Here is a 16,498-nt window from a genome sequence, read left to right on the forward strand (position 1 = left end):
TTAATTGTTTTTCCCACTGAAATTCAACCGCCTACCTCATTCCCAGCATAAATCAAACAGGAAAGAGGAAGGGGGAGGGGGAGGAACAAAACCGGGGAAGAAAGGGGGGGCTATTCCAGAGACCCCCAATACCAGTGTGCTTGTGATTTCAAAATGAAAGATTAAAAAATAAACTGAAATACACGTAACAGAATAGCCTATGTTGAGCAATTATTCAAACTGCTTTTCTAACCTGTTACACAAGCAAGAGGGAAAAGCGGTTCAAATTGTACGTTTGAGTTTCATCGACAATTACGAAGGTAAGGTTTATGCAACTCACACAGTAAAAGTAGCCAATGCTAGCTAGGCTAGCTCTAGCTATCTAAGATTAGAGCAGGTAAGATTGGAGCAGTAACGTGAGCAAGCTAGGCTAGCTAGCAAACCATTTTAAAGCTACATTAAAATTTACTAAATTATCTGTCAGCTTGTCATCAAATTCACTCTATCTGGATATGTTTATTTTGTGAGTTTTTTTTTTGAACGATGACAGCCGGAATGAAAACAGCCAAACTGAAATCGAGGTAATGAGGCTATTTTTAAAATGTAAGGAGTAGAAAGTATAGATAATTGCTGAAAATGGAAGGAGTAGAAGTAGAAAGTCGTTTGAAAAAGAATAACTTCAGTAAAGTAGGACTATAGATAGGCCTACCCACAATTTCTAGCCTACTTAGGTAAGGTAACAAAGTATTTGTAGGCTACTTCCTTAGCCTACTTGACACCTCTGGAAACTGAAGAGATCTCGGTCGATGAAAAAAAGCGCGAAGGCGCACAATCTGAACGTAGGGTTTAATAAGAGAGCAATAGGTAAGGGTCAACATGTTTTTATTAAAAGTTAAAGTCAAGTTTCTAACTTCACCGGAAGCCCTAGACCTGGCCTGGCCGTGTTACGCAGCTCTCTTTACAATGTGTGCACTCTGGCGCTGATGGACACTTTGTCTTATTGACCGCTCAAATACATTTCGCCGTGAAAGCGAACTGTTTAGCTGCCATTGTGTTAAACATGTGTGATAAGCGCAAATTAAGTGAACGGATGTGTTGACATGGGTTGTCTATGCTGTTTGACAAGCGTAGCTAAGCAGCGCCGTCTACCGGCAGCATCCCACTATTACAGACATTACTATGACAAAAAGTTATGTTTTAGACTGATGATACAGATAGGCCTACCAGTATTAGCCTAGTTCTTATCAGACTCCCTGCATGTTATAGTTGATTTAAGATCATGGTGTACCACTGTCCGGTAAGAGACTGCATCCACGAAATTGTTTGTCGTTGCACTGTTTTTGCTGCACTGTAATACTGTAGGCGTTATTGTTGCATTATAATTGAGATGCTGCCATTTTTGCCCAGCACCTGGTGACTGAGATGTGGCTTCACCACTGTGCCGGTCAATGAGCACGTGACATGAAAATGTACAAGTGTAAACTATAGCATACTTTAGGATACTTAGAATAACGATCTTTAGTTCAAGAAAACTTCCTCCTCTGGTTGTTGGACACCAAGTCCCACAAAGCCTTGCGCTCGACATGGTCAGCTGGCAGCTCACGCGTCGTTCTCTGTGTACGTTCCCAAGGAGACGATTCACACACCTTATCTAAACTGTGAGGACGCTTCTTGAATTCTGTCTGTCTTCAGGGCCAGACTATCTGTTAGCGCCCAGAAAACTGTCTAAGGGAGGAACAACACCCGGAATGGTGAGTTTACGGACAAGATAATGTTAGAAAGTGATAGTACATGCTGCTTCTAAAACGGTTTTGGTCCGAAGTCAAACCTCTCAAAAAGGCAAACGCGTCAGCGGTGCCGCGTGCAGTTTTACTTAAGAGATATATTGTTAGGAAACCGAGAATGTGTAGCCTATTTGTTTATTTAACCTTTACTCCTCTACATTTTTGTTTTTTACTCAGATGATAAATGAACCTTCCCGAAAACGAACGAGAAAGATTATATTTATATCCCTTTACATAAATAGCCCGTTGCTAAGAAATAAAGCTTTTCCTGAAGCTGTCACAAGAGCATGGCCCAACTGTCACAGTGTTAGTGGTGTGTGTGGACCTGTTTGTGTATACATGTGTTCGTGTGTGTGTTGGGGGGGTCAGGCTGATTGGAAAACACTATGAAAACAGAACAACATTACTTAATATTTCCATAGCATAATTTTTCAAATGTTACAAGGCCACCCCAGCAAGAACTACTCCCTGTTCCCAGTATTACTGTGGACATCGAATAGCCTAGCTGCTGTCATCTGCCCTTGATGCATGTTTCTAATTCCCACTAAATCCCTCTCTAAGCGATTACGATACGTGAAAGCTAAGTGCAGGTCTGCAATCTGTTCCCATTTCACCCCGGGAGCATCTCTCTGTTTGGGAAGCCAGCACATTGGGTTAAACTGACAATGTGTTGACTTTATATCAGCCTGGGGTTGATTTATAAACAACCAGTGTTGAGCTATGACATCCATATATGTAAGTGTAGAAGTGTAATAAAAGTTTTTATTTGTGTAATAATACAGTGTAATAGAATAATCCAGTACACACTTTTGCTACCTGATATTTTGTTGTACTTCCTACATGTGGTAATTGTACGTTGAAGAAGCATCTGTTAAATTAATACTCAGTAAGTTGTTTGAAGGAGAGCAGTAAAGCAGTGTGTGTGTGTATGTATGACTCCACATCTTTCCACTCAGCTCTCTGGGTCAGTGCCCCATGGGGGCGTGGCCTCTTCCTGAAATCCAATTGCTCGTCTGGGCACCTGGGACGCTGCTGGGAAAGGATGTAATGTCCTATTTGCATCACTGGGGCTAATCTCTGGAGGCTTTGTGTGTAGTAACTGTGTGTATAGATTGCATGTGTGTCGTCTCCCCTGGCACCCATGTTGGCGGCTTTGAGATACCTAATCCTCCTGCTCACCTCTCTACTTGGTGGAGGAGAGGAGGCCCTGATCTAGGTGTTGCAGAGGAGGGGTGCGTCAGATGTCCTGTGCCGTGTTCCTCTTCAGATGATGTCTTCTTCCTTCCAGAGCTGACCTGCAGACAGGAGACACCAGGATACACCAGAGAGACACCAGGATACACCAGAGAGACACCAGAGAGACACCAGAGAGACACCAGGATACACCAGAGAGACACCAGGAGACACCAGGAGACACCAGAGAGACACCAGGATACACCAGAGAGACACCAGAGAGACACCAGGAGACTCCAGAGAGACACTGAGAGACACTAGGAGACTCCAGAGAGACACCAGGAGACTCCAGAGAGACACTGAGAGACACTAGGAGACTCCAGAGAGACACCAGGAGACTCCAGAGAGACACTGAGAGACACTAGGAGACTCCAGAGAGACACCAGGAGACTCCAGAGAGACACCAGAGAGACACCAGGAGACACCAGGAGACACCAGGAGACTCCAGAGAGACACTGAGAGACACTAGGAGACTCCAGAGAGACACCAGGAGACTCCAGAGAGACACTGAGAGACACTAGGAGACTCCAGAGAGACACCAGGAGACTCCAGAGAGACACTGAGAGACACTAGGAGACTCCAGAGAGACACCAGGAGACTCCAGAGAGACACTGAGAGACACTAGGAGACTCCAGAGAGACACCAGGAGACACCAGGAGACACCAGAGAGACACCAGAGAGACACCAGGAGACACCAGGAGACACCAGAGAGACACCAGAGAGACACCAGAGAGACACCAGGAGACTCCAGAGAGACACCAGGATACACATCACTTAGAGAGAGGAGAGCAGAACAGAGAGATAAATAGATATAGATATTGACATAAATCGCAACAGAAAAAGAGAGAAAAATAGAGGTAGAGAGAGACCGATAGAAAGGAGAGAGACAGATAAAGAGGCTGTAACTCATATGGACGGCGGCCTGGCCAGGTTGAGGCGGAGGTGAGAGGATGAATCGCTACACCACCCTGAGGCAGCTGGGAGACGGAACCTATGGCAGCGTTCTGCTGGGGAAGAGCAACGAGTCTGGAGAGCTGGTGGCTATCAAGAGGTACGAGGGAGAGAGAGCGTCTGGAGAACTGGTGGCTATCAAGAGGGACGAGGGAGAAAGAGTGTTTACTTAGGCTATATAGTAATAGAGGGTTAGGGTTAGTAGATGATACTCTAGGGTTAGGGTTAGAGTTAGTAGGGTTAGGGTTAGTAGGGTTAGGGTTAGTAGAGGGTACTCTAATGTGCTGATTTAGAGGACCGCTGTATGCCTTCATTGATTCCTTAGGGACTGTGTCTGTGATGGCATTCCTGAGGGACTGTCTGTGATGGCATTCCTGAGGGACTGTCTGTGATGGCATTCCTGAGGGACTGTGTCTGTGATGGCATTCCTGAGGGACTGTTTGTGATGGCATTCCTGAGGGACTGTGTCTGTGATGGCATTCCTGAGGGACTGTCTGTGATGGCATTCCTGAGGGACTGTCTGTGATGGCATTCCTGAGGGACTGTGTCTGTGATGGCATTCCTGAGGGACTGTGTCTGTGATGGCATTCCTGAGGGACTGTGTCTGTGATGGCATTCCTGAGGGACTGTCTGTGATGGCATTCCTGAGGGACTGTGTCTGTGATGGCATTCCTGAGGGACTGTCTGTGATGGCATTCCTGAGGGACTGTTTGTGATGGCAGGCGTGAAGTGGGGTCAGGGTGACACCCAGCCTTACAGTAGTGACAGTAGGCGTGTTCAAAAATGCATGAGAGCGCTTGGAGACAGTGCTGAGGAGAACAACTCTGGGTATTCTGCAAGCTGATACTTTCTCCATGCAGTTGAAAGCAGTGAAAGTGTGTGTGAGCGTGTGTGCTACTGCCCCTAGCAACGTTACCTGCCTTGTAATGAACACCACAATGTTCAACCTTGTTTGGTGTTGTGTTTCATGACTTGACAACCCAGAAGAGATGCAATGCTATTTAAACTAGAGAGGGTTGTGGGGCGTGCTTGCGTTGGTTGCAGATGGGTCCGTTTTTTAACTGACATTTTTACAACTGAAATTTCTGTATATTTCGTATTAAAATGCATACTTATTATTTATGAAGATTGCATAGATTTTAAAGCACACATTTGTTGCTGCTCATTTACAACTCAAAATAGTAAGAGTTAAGTATAGAATGAAACGATTGTTTCATTGGTTGGTAGTGTAAAAACAAAACTGAGTTTTAAGGGTGGGAAAATAGGTAGTCTAAGTAGAGCTACCACAGCCTACTAGTTTTGCATTTCAACCACGTTTCTTGCGATAACACCAGCCTGGGGTGTATCGTTTTGTCAGCTGTAGGTATATGTAGGTAGCAAAATAGTGTTCACTTCTGTACTGAACCAGACTTGTATTCTTTTACTTACTAATATAATCCTAAACCGTGCAACAATTCTGTACAGTGACACGCCACACAAGCTTGAGTTCAAATACATTATTTAATGTGACATTACGTATTGTAAATACAAGTCTTAAATTGCTTAAATGTATGTGTTTGTCGATCAGTCCGCCGAACGTAAAACCAATACAAGCAACGCAATTGGGACCAAGACAAACATTTTGACACCGACGTTGTCTATGTAGTCCAAATATTGAGGGATCCTTAGCGGTGGGGAAATAATTAAGAATAAAAAAAATATGTGAGAGAACAAAGGTGGGCCCCTTGCAGAGGCAAGGACACCCAATAATATACACATAAATATAAACACTGTTATTTTTGTTATATTTTTACATTTTATCTATTCAATAGAAGCTTTTATTCAAAGCAGCATAGAAATACTGCATATAGAACGTCTAGCAGGAGAAGTGAACAGTGTTCATGATGGTTCGGTGTTATGTAAGTCTAATAGTGTTCATGATTATGTGGTTCAGTGTTATGTATGTGTCACTCTAGTGGTGGGGAAGATCATAGCTACGTGGTGATGTTTTTACTCCACAGGATGAAGAGGAAGTTCTACTCCTGGGAAGAATGCATGAACCTGAGAGAAGTTAAGGTAGGGGATGATATATAGTGTAACACAATATATCAACAAGTTAACAGTCTTTTCTGAGTCTGTAGCAGGATAGGCACACTAAACACAAGATGCGTGATTGTCCTCCTCAGTCGCTGAAGAAGCTGAACCATGCCAACGTGGTGAAGCTGAAGGAGGTGATCCGGGAGAATGACCATCTGTACTTTGTGTTTGAGTACATGAAGGAGAACCTGTACCAGCTGATGAAGGACAGGTGAGCTACCAGCCTGCTGGCTTCTGGATTCACCCTGCTATCATATCAGCTAGAAAACCTCTTGCTGGATTTGCTTACAATAACATGACAAATTCACCTTGCAGATGATTCTACCCAGAGCAACGTGTACACAGTGCACATGCTTTGTCCCCATGTGCACGTCTTCCTAACAAAGTGTTTTATCTCTGAGGGGGGAAATTACTGTGCTTCTAAACAGTCTGAACAGTAGGCGTGACAACACTATTAATTCTTCATCTTTCAGGAACAGGTTATTCCCTGAGTCAGTGGTCAGGAACATGAGTTTTCAGATATTACAAGGCCTCTCGTTTATACACAAGCATGGTAGGTGCCTCCACACAGACCTGCTGTGTCCTTCGCATGTCTCTGTCCCTGTGTAGTCCACAGCCGCACGCACGCCCGCCGTTCTGTCAACAGATGTGTGGAAGTGTGGAGGTTGTGTGGAATCTGATGCAGATCATTGGTCTCCACACAACCAATGGGATGCATGCATTTGTACGTTTTTTTATCGGTTTCCTTCCTTCCTTCTTTCCTCCCTCCCTGTATGCCTCCTCTGGCAGGGAGAATAAGATGTTCAGTGAGGGTGAGATTAGGAACATGCTGTTCCAGGTGCTGTCAGGCTTGGCCTTCGTACACAAGCACGGTAAGCTGCTGTCCTGCATGGCTGTCTGGTTTCTCTTTCAAATATCTGTAACAGTGGCTGGTTAGGGTAACCTGCAACCCTTCTAACCACTGAGCTATACCCTCCCCACATGTGCGTGTGTATGTGTGTGTGTATACCAGGCCACATGCATCTGTGCTTACGTGTGTGTTATGTGTGTTGGTGCCTTTAGGGTTTTTCCACAGGGACATGAAGCCAGAGAACCTGCTCTGCATGGGTCCAGAGCTGGTGAAGATTGCTGACTTTGGATTGGCCAGAGAGATCCGCTCTCGTCCTCCGTACACTGACTATGTGTCTACCAGGTGGTAGGTTCACTGCTGCTGCCTCTGTGCCACAGCACACTGGACTGTGTGTGTGGGAATCAATACTAATTGTGATTTCTATGCTATTCTGTTGTTTTGAAGATATTTGTTTATCTGCGTTAGCTGTTCTAGCTAGTTGGAAATGTTGTAAAACCCTGAGTGAGGTTCTTGTATGTAAACCAGTTGTGTGTGTGTGTGTGTGTCTATCTGTGCTGTGTGTGCATGCATGTGTGTGCAGGTACCGCGCACCAGAGGTGCTGCTCAGGTCGTCCACCTACAGCTCTCCTATTGACATGTGGGCGGTGGGCTGCATCATGGCTGAGCTCTACACACTCAGGCCCCTGTTCCCCGGCAACAGTGAGGTGGACGAGATCTTCAAGGTGTGCCAGGTGCTGGGGACCGTGAAAAGGGTGAGAGACGCTCCTGTTGGCTGGTGCCCCAGGCGTGTAGTAGTTTGATGGAATCTATATTTTTTATCATCATAATCTCAGATTAAACCTGATCTAAGCAAATCTGATTTGACATTTTTACATTTTACTCAGTCAGTAGAAGCTGTTACCCAGAGCGAGGTACAGAACGTGAGTGAACCCAATCTAACCTGGGTTGTGTTCACGCTGATCTTCCTCCATCAGTCTGACTGGCCAGAGGGCTACCAACTGGCCTCTGCTATGAACTTCCGCTTTCCCCAGTGCGTCCCGACCCACCTAAAGACCCTGATCCCCAACGCCAGCCCTGAGGCCATCGCTCTCATGAGAGACCTCCTGCAGTGGGACCCCAAGAAGAGGCCCACCGCAGTGCAGGTATAGTTGTATGCCCCTGGGGTCCATTTAGTTATACACCCTCAGGTCCATTTAGTTATACACCCTCAGGTCCAGGTAGTTATACACCCTCAGGTCCATTTAGTTATACACCCTCAGGTCCATTTAGTTATACACCCTCAGGTCCATTTAGTTATACACCCTCAGGTCCAGGTAGTTATACACCTTCAGGTCCATTTAGTTATACACCCTCAGGTCCAGGTAGTTATTGTCGGATCTGATTTCTTAGATCATCGAGAAGGACGCTCAGTCGTGGTTGAGTAGCTTTATTTATCTTAATACAGGATACACACACTGGGTATTTCGCGCATGAAAAGCCTAACTGTTGCACAAACAAGTGGCTTGCTTCATACTCATAAAACGTCTGCCCCTTTCCAAACATAAATGTGTTGCAAGATAACCATTTGTTACCTGTCAATTTCCCTCTCTGCTCCTTGTCAATATGTTATATGCCAAGTGGGCCGGTCTGACATTTAATTCAAGGGTGGAGTGTTCTAATGTGCTAATTTGACTGGGGCAAAGTTCAGGGTATGAACTCTTGTTCCATAACTTTCCATTTAGATGGATACTATGTTTTTCCTATCGTCAATCCTCCTCTCAAGGATCCTTCCCAGATCAGCGTGGTTCACATAATGACAGACATGACATATTTAAAGGCAGTCTAAATTCAATAGGGAACGTCCTCTAGTTAGGTCCAGTTAGTGACATAACCTGTTTTCCAGGGTAGGGTTACATACCCCTGAGGATGATTTGTAAAGTCTTTGGGATGGTATATTCATAAAGATGGTATTTTCATAAAGAGCTAAACTACATCCTCTCCCCCTTCTTCCACCCTCCCTACCTCCTCCATTCCCCAGGCACTAAGGTCCCCCTACTTCCAGGTGGGCCAGGTTTTGGGGCCACGCCCCCAGAGCCAGGATGTTCGGAAGATTTCACTGCGGTCATCACAGCCCATGGCCGAGCCCAAAGCTGAGCCCCAGTTGTCCTCCGGGTCAGGCTCCCAGCCCAGGACCAGACCCCTGCAGCAGATTACTCTGCCCCAGGCAGAACTCCACACAGAGGGAGGGCACCATGGACCCCCTGCCCCCTCTGGGCCCCCCGCTCACCCTCAAATGGTGAGGCTTTCAGGAGAGAACATTTGTTAAAAGATTTATGAAACTATTTATTCAAGCATTGCTCCCCCCAAATGCTAGATAGGTACTGTTGAGATAATCTTAAAGGTTATAGGTTTCATGTAAAGTTTGACTGGGGAAGACTAGAGATGACTCTGGAAATGCCTAGAGATGACTAGAGATGACTCTGGAGATGACTCTGGAGATGACTCTGGAGATGACTAGAGATAACTAGAGATGACTCTGGAGATGACTCTGGAGATGACTCTGGAGATGACTAGAGATGACTAGAGATGACTCTGGAGATGACTCTGGAGATGACTCTGGAGATGACTAGAGATGACTAGAGATGACTCTGGAGATGACTCTGGAGATGACTCTGGAGATGACTAGAGATGACTAGAGATGACTCTGGAGATGACTCTGGAGATGACTAGAGATGACTAGAAATTACTAGAGATTACGCTGGAGATGACTAGAGATAACTGGAGATGACCAGAGATGACTCTGGAGATGAACGCAACAGCCGGTCTGGTCTTCAATCAACCCAGACGCTCCCATGTTACCCCGCTTCTAATCTCCTTCCACTGGCTTCCCATCACGGCCCGTACTGACCTTCCGAGTGGTGAACGGGACTGCACCCGACAACATCAAGTCTCTCCTCCAGTCTTATACCCCCATCCGCCACCTACGGTCTTCTTCTGACAACAGTCTGGTTTTACCCACCGCTCAAGAGCGCCCGGTGTCAACACAAGCTCTTCTCCTGTCTGGCCCCCAAATGGTGGAATCAACTCCCCACCTCCATCAGGGACACTGACTTGTTCCGGGAGTACAACGGCACTTAGGAATGATTGGCTGGACCTGATGTTAGTTTCCTCCAGGATCACAATGAGTCTTATTGAGAGACTTGTTGCTCGTTTGTTTGTTCTAACTGTCTTAAAATGATTGTACATGCCGTGAAATATATTATTGTTGCTTGCTTTTTCCACAGGTACACTCTTGCACTTTTGAGGTTCTTGCTGTTTACCTTGTCTAACTACATGCTCTTATTGTTCTTCCCTGTGGGAATTATTTGGTTTTCACAATGGATGCTTCATGTTTGGCTACCTGCAATGTTCTTTTTGTTATGATCAGTGACTTATGCACTTGTAAAACTCTCTTGGAAGTCGCTTTGGATAAAAGCGTGTGCTAAATGCATAAATGTAATGTAATGTAAAATGACTCTAGAGATGACTCTGGAGATGACTGGAGAGGATTGGAGTGTTGACTTCATTAAGGAACCCAGTAGATGTGTTTAAAGTCTAACAGGAGATGACAGGAGATGTGTGTATTCATCAGAGAGTGTGTTGATGTGTAGGCGTCTGGGGACAGTGAGAACAGCGCGGCGGGGATGAGGAGTGGGCGGAGGCGCTGGGGTCAGACGGTGAAGACCTCTGACAGCTGGGAGGAGTCCGACCCCTCAGAGACGGTGTCACACTCCAAGAAACCCACCCTGGGGGCAGGGGAGAGGAGTAGCAGGGACCCCCACCCCCCACAGTAAGGCAGGGGAGATCAGCCTTTGATGTTGTTTGAGGTATTTTACGGTGAACCGAGTTACAAATTGAAAGGAGACTAGTTTGAGATTGTGTTTGATTGGAGGTGTAACTTCCTAAAGGATGTTGTTAGTCACAGCTATGGAGATACGAGGAGAACACACATTCTTTCCTCACTTCCTGTCACCCCCCAGAACCAAAGACCAGAAGGCTCTGTACACCTTCAGCACCATCACCAAGCTCCCCAGCAACGTGAAGATCGGCCAATCGGACGGTGGGCTCCCAGGTTCCTCAGCGAGGCAACACTACCTCAGCCAATCACGATATCTCCCTGGTACGAATGGCAAGCCCCTCAGCCAATACACAGTATTGCACGTATGACCCAGCCTCCCACCACCACCGCGTCCTTAAATAAGCTGTTGCTGTGCTGTCTCTCTTTTGCAGGGTTGATAGGAAAGACCCAGAGTTCAGCAGGGGTGAAGGAGAGCGCTGGGCCCACTCTCAGAGACCTCTGGGATGGATCCACCAAGCACCTGGTCCCCTTGTCTGGAGCTGTGTCCGTCACCAGGCTCAACCCAGGTACACTTCCTCTTTGATTTCTCGACTCATACCTATATTGTTAATGCTTTATTATTCTGCAATGATCATTGTACTTCCTGTGCAGCACTTTGGTCAACATGGTTGTTTTTAAACGTGCTCTATAAATAAATATTGATTGATGTACACTTACATGTGATTCATTAAGCAGACGATTTATTCCAAATAGACACACAAATAGTGCATGTAGGCGGAACAGCAGAAAGTTATGGATCAGAAGGGCATAGTAATGTTCACTTCTGCTATTTGCATGGCTATTTGGGTGGTCAGAGTCAATGAGGAACAAGTCTGTATTTACTAACCACATCCATGGTCTCTATGATACAACTTGCATAGTCCTCCCCCAGCACGACTCAAGTTCCAGATCCACCTAGTCTCTCTTGACCCCTGACCCCTGCACACCTAGTCTCTCCTGACCCCTGCACACCTAGTCTCTCCTGACCCCTGCACACCTAGTCTCTCCTGACCCCTGCACACCTAGTCTCTCCTGACCCCTGCACACCTAGTCTCTCCTGACCCCTGCACACCTAGTCTTTCTTGACCCCTACACACCTAGTCTCTCCTGACCCCTGCACACCTAGTCTCTCTTGACCTGTGACCCCTACACACCTAGTCTCCTGAGGACCAGGCTGGTGTTCAGGGTGAGTTTAAGGGCGTGGATAGAGAGACTCCATTATTCATGTGTCATGTAGACAGACACAACATGGGGCCTTCCCTATTCTCTCTCTCTCTCTTTCAGTCAATTCCTTATTCATGACATTAAGACTTTTGGTTTAAGATCAGGTGTCTTTGATTGGCTCCCTCCTACCCTGCTCTCAGCCTCCCTTGGTTTTATTTTGACAACTTAATTCTCTCTTGGCTGCTGCGTTGGGCGTGAGATCTTGTTTGTCATCTTTGTTTCTGCTCAGACACCATGTTTCTCTCACAGCCCAGTTCACCTTTCATCTTTATGTTTCTGCTGTCCTCCTCTCCTCCCTCCATCATCTTCCTGTCTCCATGTCTGTCCTCTGTAATGTCCTCCTGTCTGTCTCCGTCTCCTCCTGTACCCTCCTCTGTGTGCGTAGAGGAGACAGTTTCTAAATCTTCTGATATGGCCTCTGATAAACCTCTGGAGAAATCTGTCCAAAAGGAACGGATCCTGGAGAAACTCGATCCAGCCAAAGGTATATTACAGACAGAACCTTAGAATGTCTCGTATTTGGTTTCCTTGTAGCCTTGCTCTCAATTGAGCCACTCAATTTAACTCTGCAGCTGTTAGACTGTGAGTTAACGTGAGAATGGATCAAGCGTATGTAAGCAGAGTGGGGTGTGGAGGAAAGGAGAAATTGTTTGTGTGTGTGAGTGCGAGATAAGGTTAAAGGGGAGGTGTACAGTATGTGAGGGGGTTAATACACACACTAGTACCCTGGAACCAGGAGTTTTATGTGAGGGGGTTAATTACACACACTCGTACCCTAGAACCAGGGACAAACGGCCTAGAGAAGCTTGTGGAGAAGTACCGTGGAAGTACACTGGTGTTTCTTGTGTTTGCAGGGAACTTTGTGAGCACAAAGTACAACCTCTCTGGGGGCTACATGCCCTCCTTCCAGAAGAAGGAGGTGGGGACTGTGGGCCAGAGGCTGCAGCTGGCACCACTGGGAGGACTGCGTGCAGGTAAGACACCTGTCTCCACACCTGTTACTTCACCTGTCACACCATGACAGCTGTGCTGGGAAACCAGGCTAATCATATGGGTTTACCAACAATGCCCTGCTGTACAAACACTGAGAAACACAACTCAGATGCAAGAATATGTATTATACAACAAATGATCACTGTGAACGGTGCCAAAGAAAAGTAATGTGTCCTGGCTACCTAACCAAACAGATCTATACTGAACACTATACTGAACACATGGGGCTAACCCTAACACATGGGGCTAACCCTGGCTACCTAACCAAACAGATCTATACTGAACACTATACTGAACACATGGGGCTAACCCTAACCCTGGCTACCAAACCAAACAGATCTATACTGAACACATGGGGCTAACCCTAACCCTGGCTACCAAACCAAACAGATCTATACTGAACACATGGGGCTAACCCTAACCCTGGCTACCAAACCAAACAGATCTATACTGAACACATGGGGCTAACCCTAACCCTGGCTACCAAACCAAACAGATCTATACTGAACACATGGGGCTAACCCTGGCTACCTAACCAAACAGATCTATACTGAACACATGGAGCACCCCTGTTCCTTGCCTCGAGTTTATCACAAAGATACGACCATTACATTTATTCATTTAGCAGAAGCTTTTATCCAAAGCGACTTCCACAAGAGAGCTTTACAAAAGTGTACAGGTCACTGATCATAAGACCCAAACATTGCGGGTAACCAAAGCATGAAGCATACATTGTGAAAACTAAATAAGTCCCAAGGAAAGAACCATAAGAGCATGTAGTTAATCAAGCAACAAAATTATATTACTCAGCATGTACAATAGTTTTAAGTCAGTTACAACTAACCAACAAGAGCAACAAGTCTCTCAATAAGAGTCATTGTGATCCTGGAGGAAACATCAGGTCCAGACAAACATTCTGAAGTGCCGTTGTATTCCAAGGTAGGGAGTTGATTCACCATTTGGGGGTCAGACAGGAGAAGAGCTTGTGTTGGGACTGGGCACTCTTGAGCACAAGATGAAGGGTAAATGCTACATCATGTCTCAAACAGATGTATTTAGCTAGCAGACACTTTTATCCAATGTGGATAGGGATCTACATTTCCATTGCTTTTTCACTCTATAATTAATTTTTCTCTTCACTGTCTTGACATCTTTTTTTTTTTTTTTTTTTATGCCTTCACTTACGTTCCCATCTCTCGTCTCCCTCCAACCTTCATCCTCCTAGTCGATCTTTCTTCTTCACTTGACAATAAAACTGGCAAACAAAAGTCTTCTAAGTTGAAGTCTGCGTCCAGCTCGTCGCAGAGCGAAAGTACTGAAGGTAACAGCATTCAGACGGGATGCAACGGGGTGCGTGTATGTGTGTGTGTGTTGTATATATAAGTGTATGTGCGGGAAGTGTGTGTGTGACTTGTGTTCCCCTGTCTCCAGACTACGAGGGGTGGAGGCACAGGACAGACAGGGGCCAGGGAAAAGGCCCTAGCTACTCGGCCCTGGGGAAAAGCTCTGTCCCCCTCCTGGCCAGAGCCCCGGCCCCACAGCCCGTCCACGGCAGGGTGGACTGGGGCTCCAAATACGGAGGGAACCGCTAGACAGACAGCCCCGGAGACCCGCCCCGGAGACCCGCCCCGGAGACCCGCCCCGGAGACCCGCCCCGGAGACCCGCCAGGCCAACAGCACTGTGCTGAAACTCTGTCCTTTCTGGCCGCCCTGATGATGTTGCCGACCCAAGATTTGTTTAGTGAAGGGATGTCTGGAATAGCTTTGACCACTGAAGTTATGTTGGGTCCATGACTGCCTCAGGGAAGGGATGGGAGAACAGGAGAGAGGGAGGGGAGAGGGATGAAGAGAATGAGCGGGAGGGGGGGAGAGGCATATTGAAGAGTATTCAAACATAGTTGTTTGGTCACAAACAATGTAGAGGGAAGGTAGCGTTGTCTTTCCATCACAATCAAAACGTTTTCAAAACACACCTGGAAGCACATCCAAGCCTTTGTTGTGTCCTGGCTACAACCAGGCGTCGAGGCAGGGGACAGCCTGCAGGGGGTGGAGAAACACTGTCTACCTTAAGAGTCGGAACCCTGCAGTCCAGCCCTGCCCCCCTCTCTTGCAGCACCACAGACTGCTGTCAAGGTCACCATCACAGACTACAACGCATCATTCATTTTGTATCATAGTTTTTTAGTCGAATATGCATGTATATTATTTTCAAGCCTATTGTTTACACTTGTCATTCATAATGACAAAATTATTTCCCCCTGAATTTAGCTACCATTGGTGCACAGCTATGGAGCTAGAAAGCTGACAAAAGTATCTGAATTTGAATATGAAAGATCTGAAATATTTGTGTGTCGAATTTCATAAAACTGAAATATTTTGCTGTTGAATATATAATATCTGAATTATTTGTATGCCGAATTTAATAAAACTGAATTATTGTGATCCAAAAATTCTAATTTCTAAAATTCAGATTGCAGTAATTCAGATTGTTGAAATTCAGATTGCTGAAATTCAGATTCTTGAAATTCAAATTGCGGAAATTCAGATTCAGATTTTGTCTGAACTAGGCCAAAGGTGAAACAGCTTGCTTTCACAGGAAAAAGTAGACGATTTCAGAACGACCGAACTTTACCTCAGAACAAACTGAGTTGCTAGTTGGAGGAATACCCAGATCACACATAAGTATCTGGGATAGCACACATACGTCCCGATGTGTAGAAGATACGTCGGCAAGATCTAGTATGGAGATCGTTGGCATTTGATCGAAAATGACTTCCAGACGACGTGTGGACAATGAATCCAATCACACCCGGCCGCACTACAGATATATCCTGTTAACTATAGATAACTCCTTATATCTATGCTGTTAAATACTATGTCCGATCTCTCAGACAGCAAATATTTCACTATCCATAACCGATCTGAAATGTCACTTAGGAAATGAACATAGCCTATAGGCTGAACATTGACTTTGATAGGAAAAAGTAGACAATGAAAAATATGCTTGACCATCCAAAATTGGCTATTAGTTATACAGTAGCTAGCTAGCGTGACTTGATTAAACCTGGATTTTCTGTGTGGGTATTATAATTAAGACACACAAGTGAAGTTCATGATTTTATATCAGGCTGGATGTTGATGCCATCAAGCTCTTAAAAGAACTCCAACAGAGAAAAGAGAACAACAACGGAACATAAATATATAGGATAGCTTTGCCAGTTGTTCCGCGTCTTTCATCGGTCTCCGCCGCCCTCTGACTTTATCTCGACTCACTTGGTAACAGTAAATGCCGATTTTGGCAGAGGAGAAGACACGTTTTTACAAGTTTCATAAGCACTTGCTCCATACTCTTCCTCCAACGAGCAACTCTTAGCTTTTGTTCTGGGGTAAAATTCAGTCAGAGAATGTCTATATTCGGTCGTTCTGAAATCGTCTACTTTTCCCTGTGAAGGCAAGCTGTTTCACCTTTGGCCTAGTTCAGACAAATTTCCGCAATCTGAATTTCCGCAATCTGAATTTCAAGAATATGAATTTCAGCAATCTGAATTTCAA

At 45.7% G+C, this 16,498-nt stretch overlaps 1 protein-coding gene across 14 annotated transcripts; it reads left to right on the forward strand.

Annotated features, from left to right (window-relative positions):
* Positions 1 to 126: 126 nt before the first annotated feature.
* Positions 127 to 15,509, forward strand: mak (male germ cell-associated kinase). Of its 14 annotated transcripts, XR_014766247.1 has the most exons (17): positions 1,599 to 1,730; positions 3,052 to 4,047; positions 5,948 to 6,002; positions 6,113 to 6,234; positions 6,813 to 6,895; positions 7,086 to 7,218; positions 7,454 to 7,625; positions 7,758 to 8,015; positions 8,891 to 9,148; positions 10,503 to 10,681; positions 10,872 to 11,011; positions 11,122 to 11,256; positions 12,339 to 12,437; positions 12,808 to 12,927; positions 13,886 to 13,968; positions 14,172 to 14,267; positions 14,378 to 14,392. XR_014766247.1 is itself a non-coding variant. In XM_084702502.1 (16 exons), the coding sequence occupies exons 2-16, from the start codon at positions 3,947 to 3,949 to the stop codon at positions 14,536 to 14,538; spliced, it is 2,112 nt and encodes a 703-aa protein (XP_084558628.1). In that variant the 5' UTR covers positions 127 to 299; positions 3,052 to 3,946; the 3' UTR covers positions 14,539 to 15,507. The 14 variants fall into 14 exon arrangements, 13 of the variants coding, with proteins under 13 accessions (XP_084558628.1, XP_084558634.1, XP_084558627.1 ...); XM_084702502.1 differs by lacking the exons at positions 1,599 to 1,730; positions 13,886 to 13,968 and adding an exon at positions 127 to 299 and having other exon boundaries at positions 14,378 to 15,507; XM_084702501.1 differs by lacking the exon at positions 13,886 to 13,968 and having other exon boundaries at positions 14,378 to 15,507.
* Positions 15,510 to 16,498: the final 989 nt, after the last annotated feature.

Source organism: Hypomesus nipponensis, chromosome 8 (assembly GCF_054491055.1).
Source record: "Hypomesus nipponensis isolate SF chromosome 8, ASM5449105v1, whole genome shotgun sequence".
Taxonomy (NCBI): Eukaryota; Metazoa; Chordata; class Actinopteri; order Osmeriformes; family Osmeridae; genus Hypomesus; species Hypomesus nipponensis.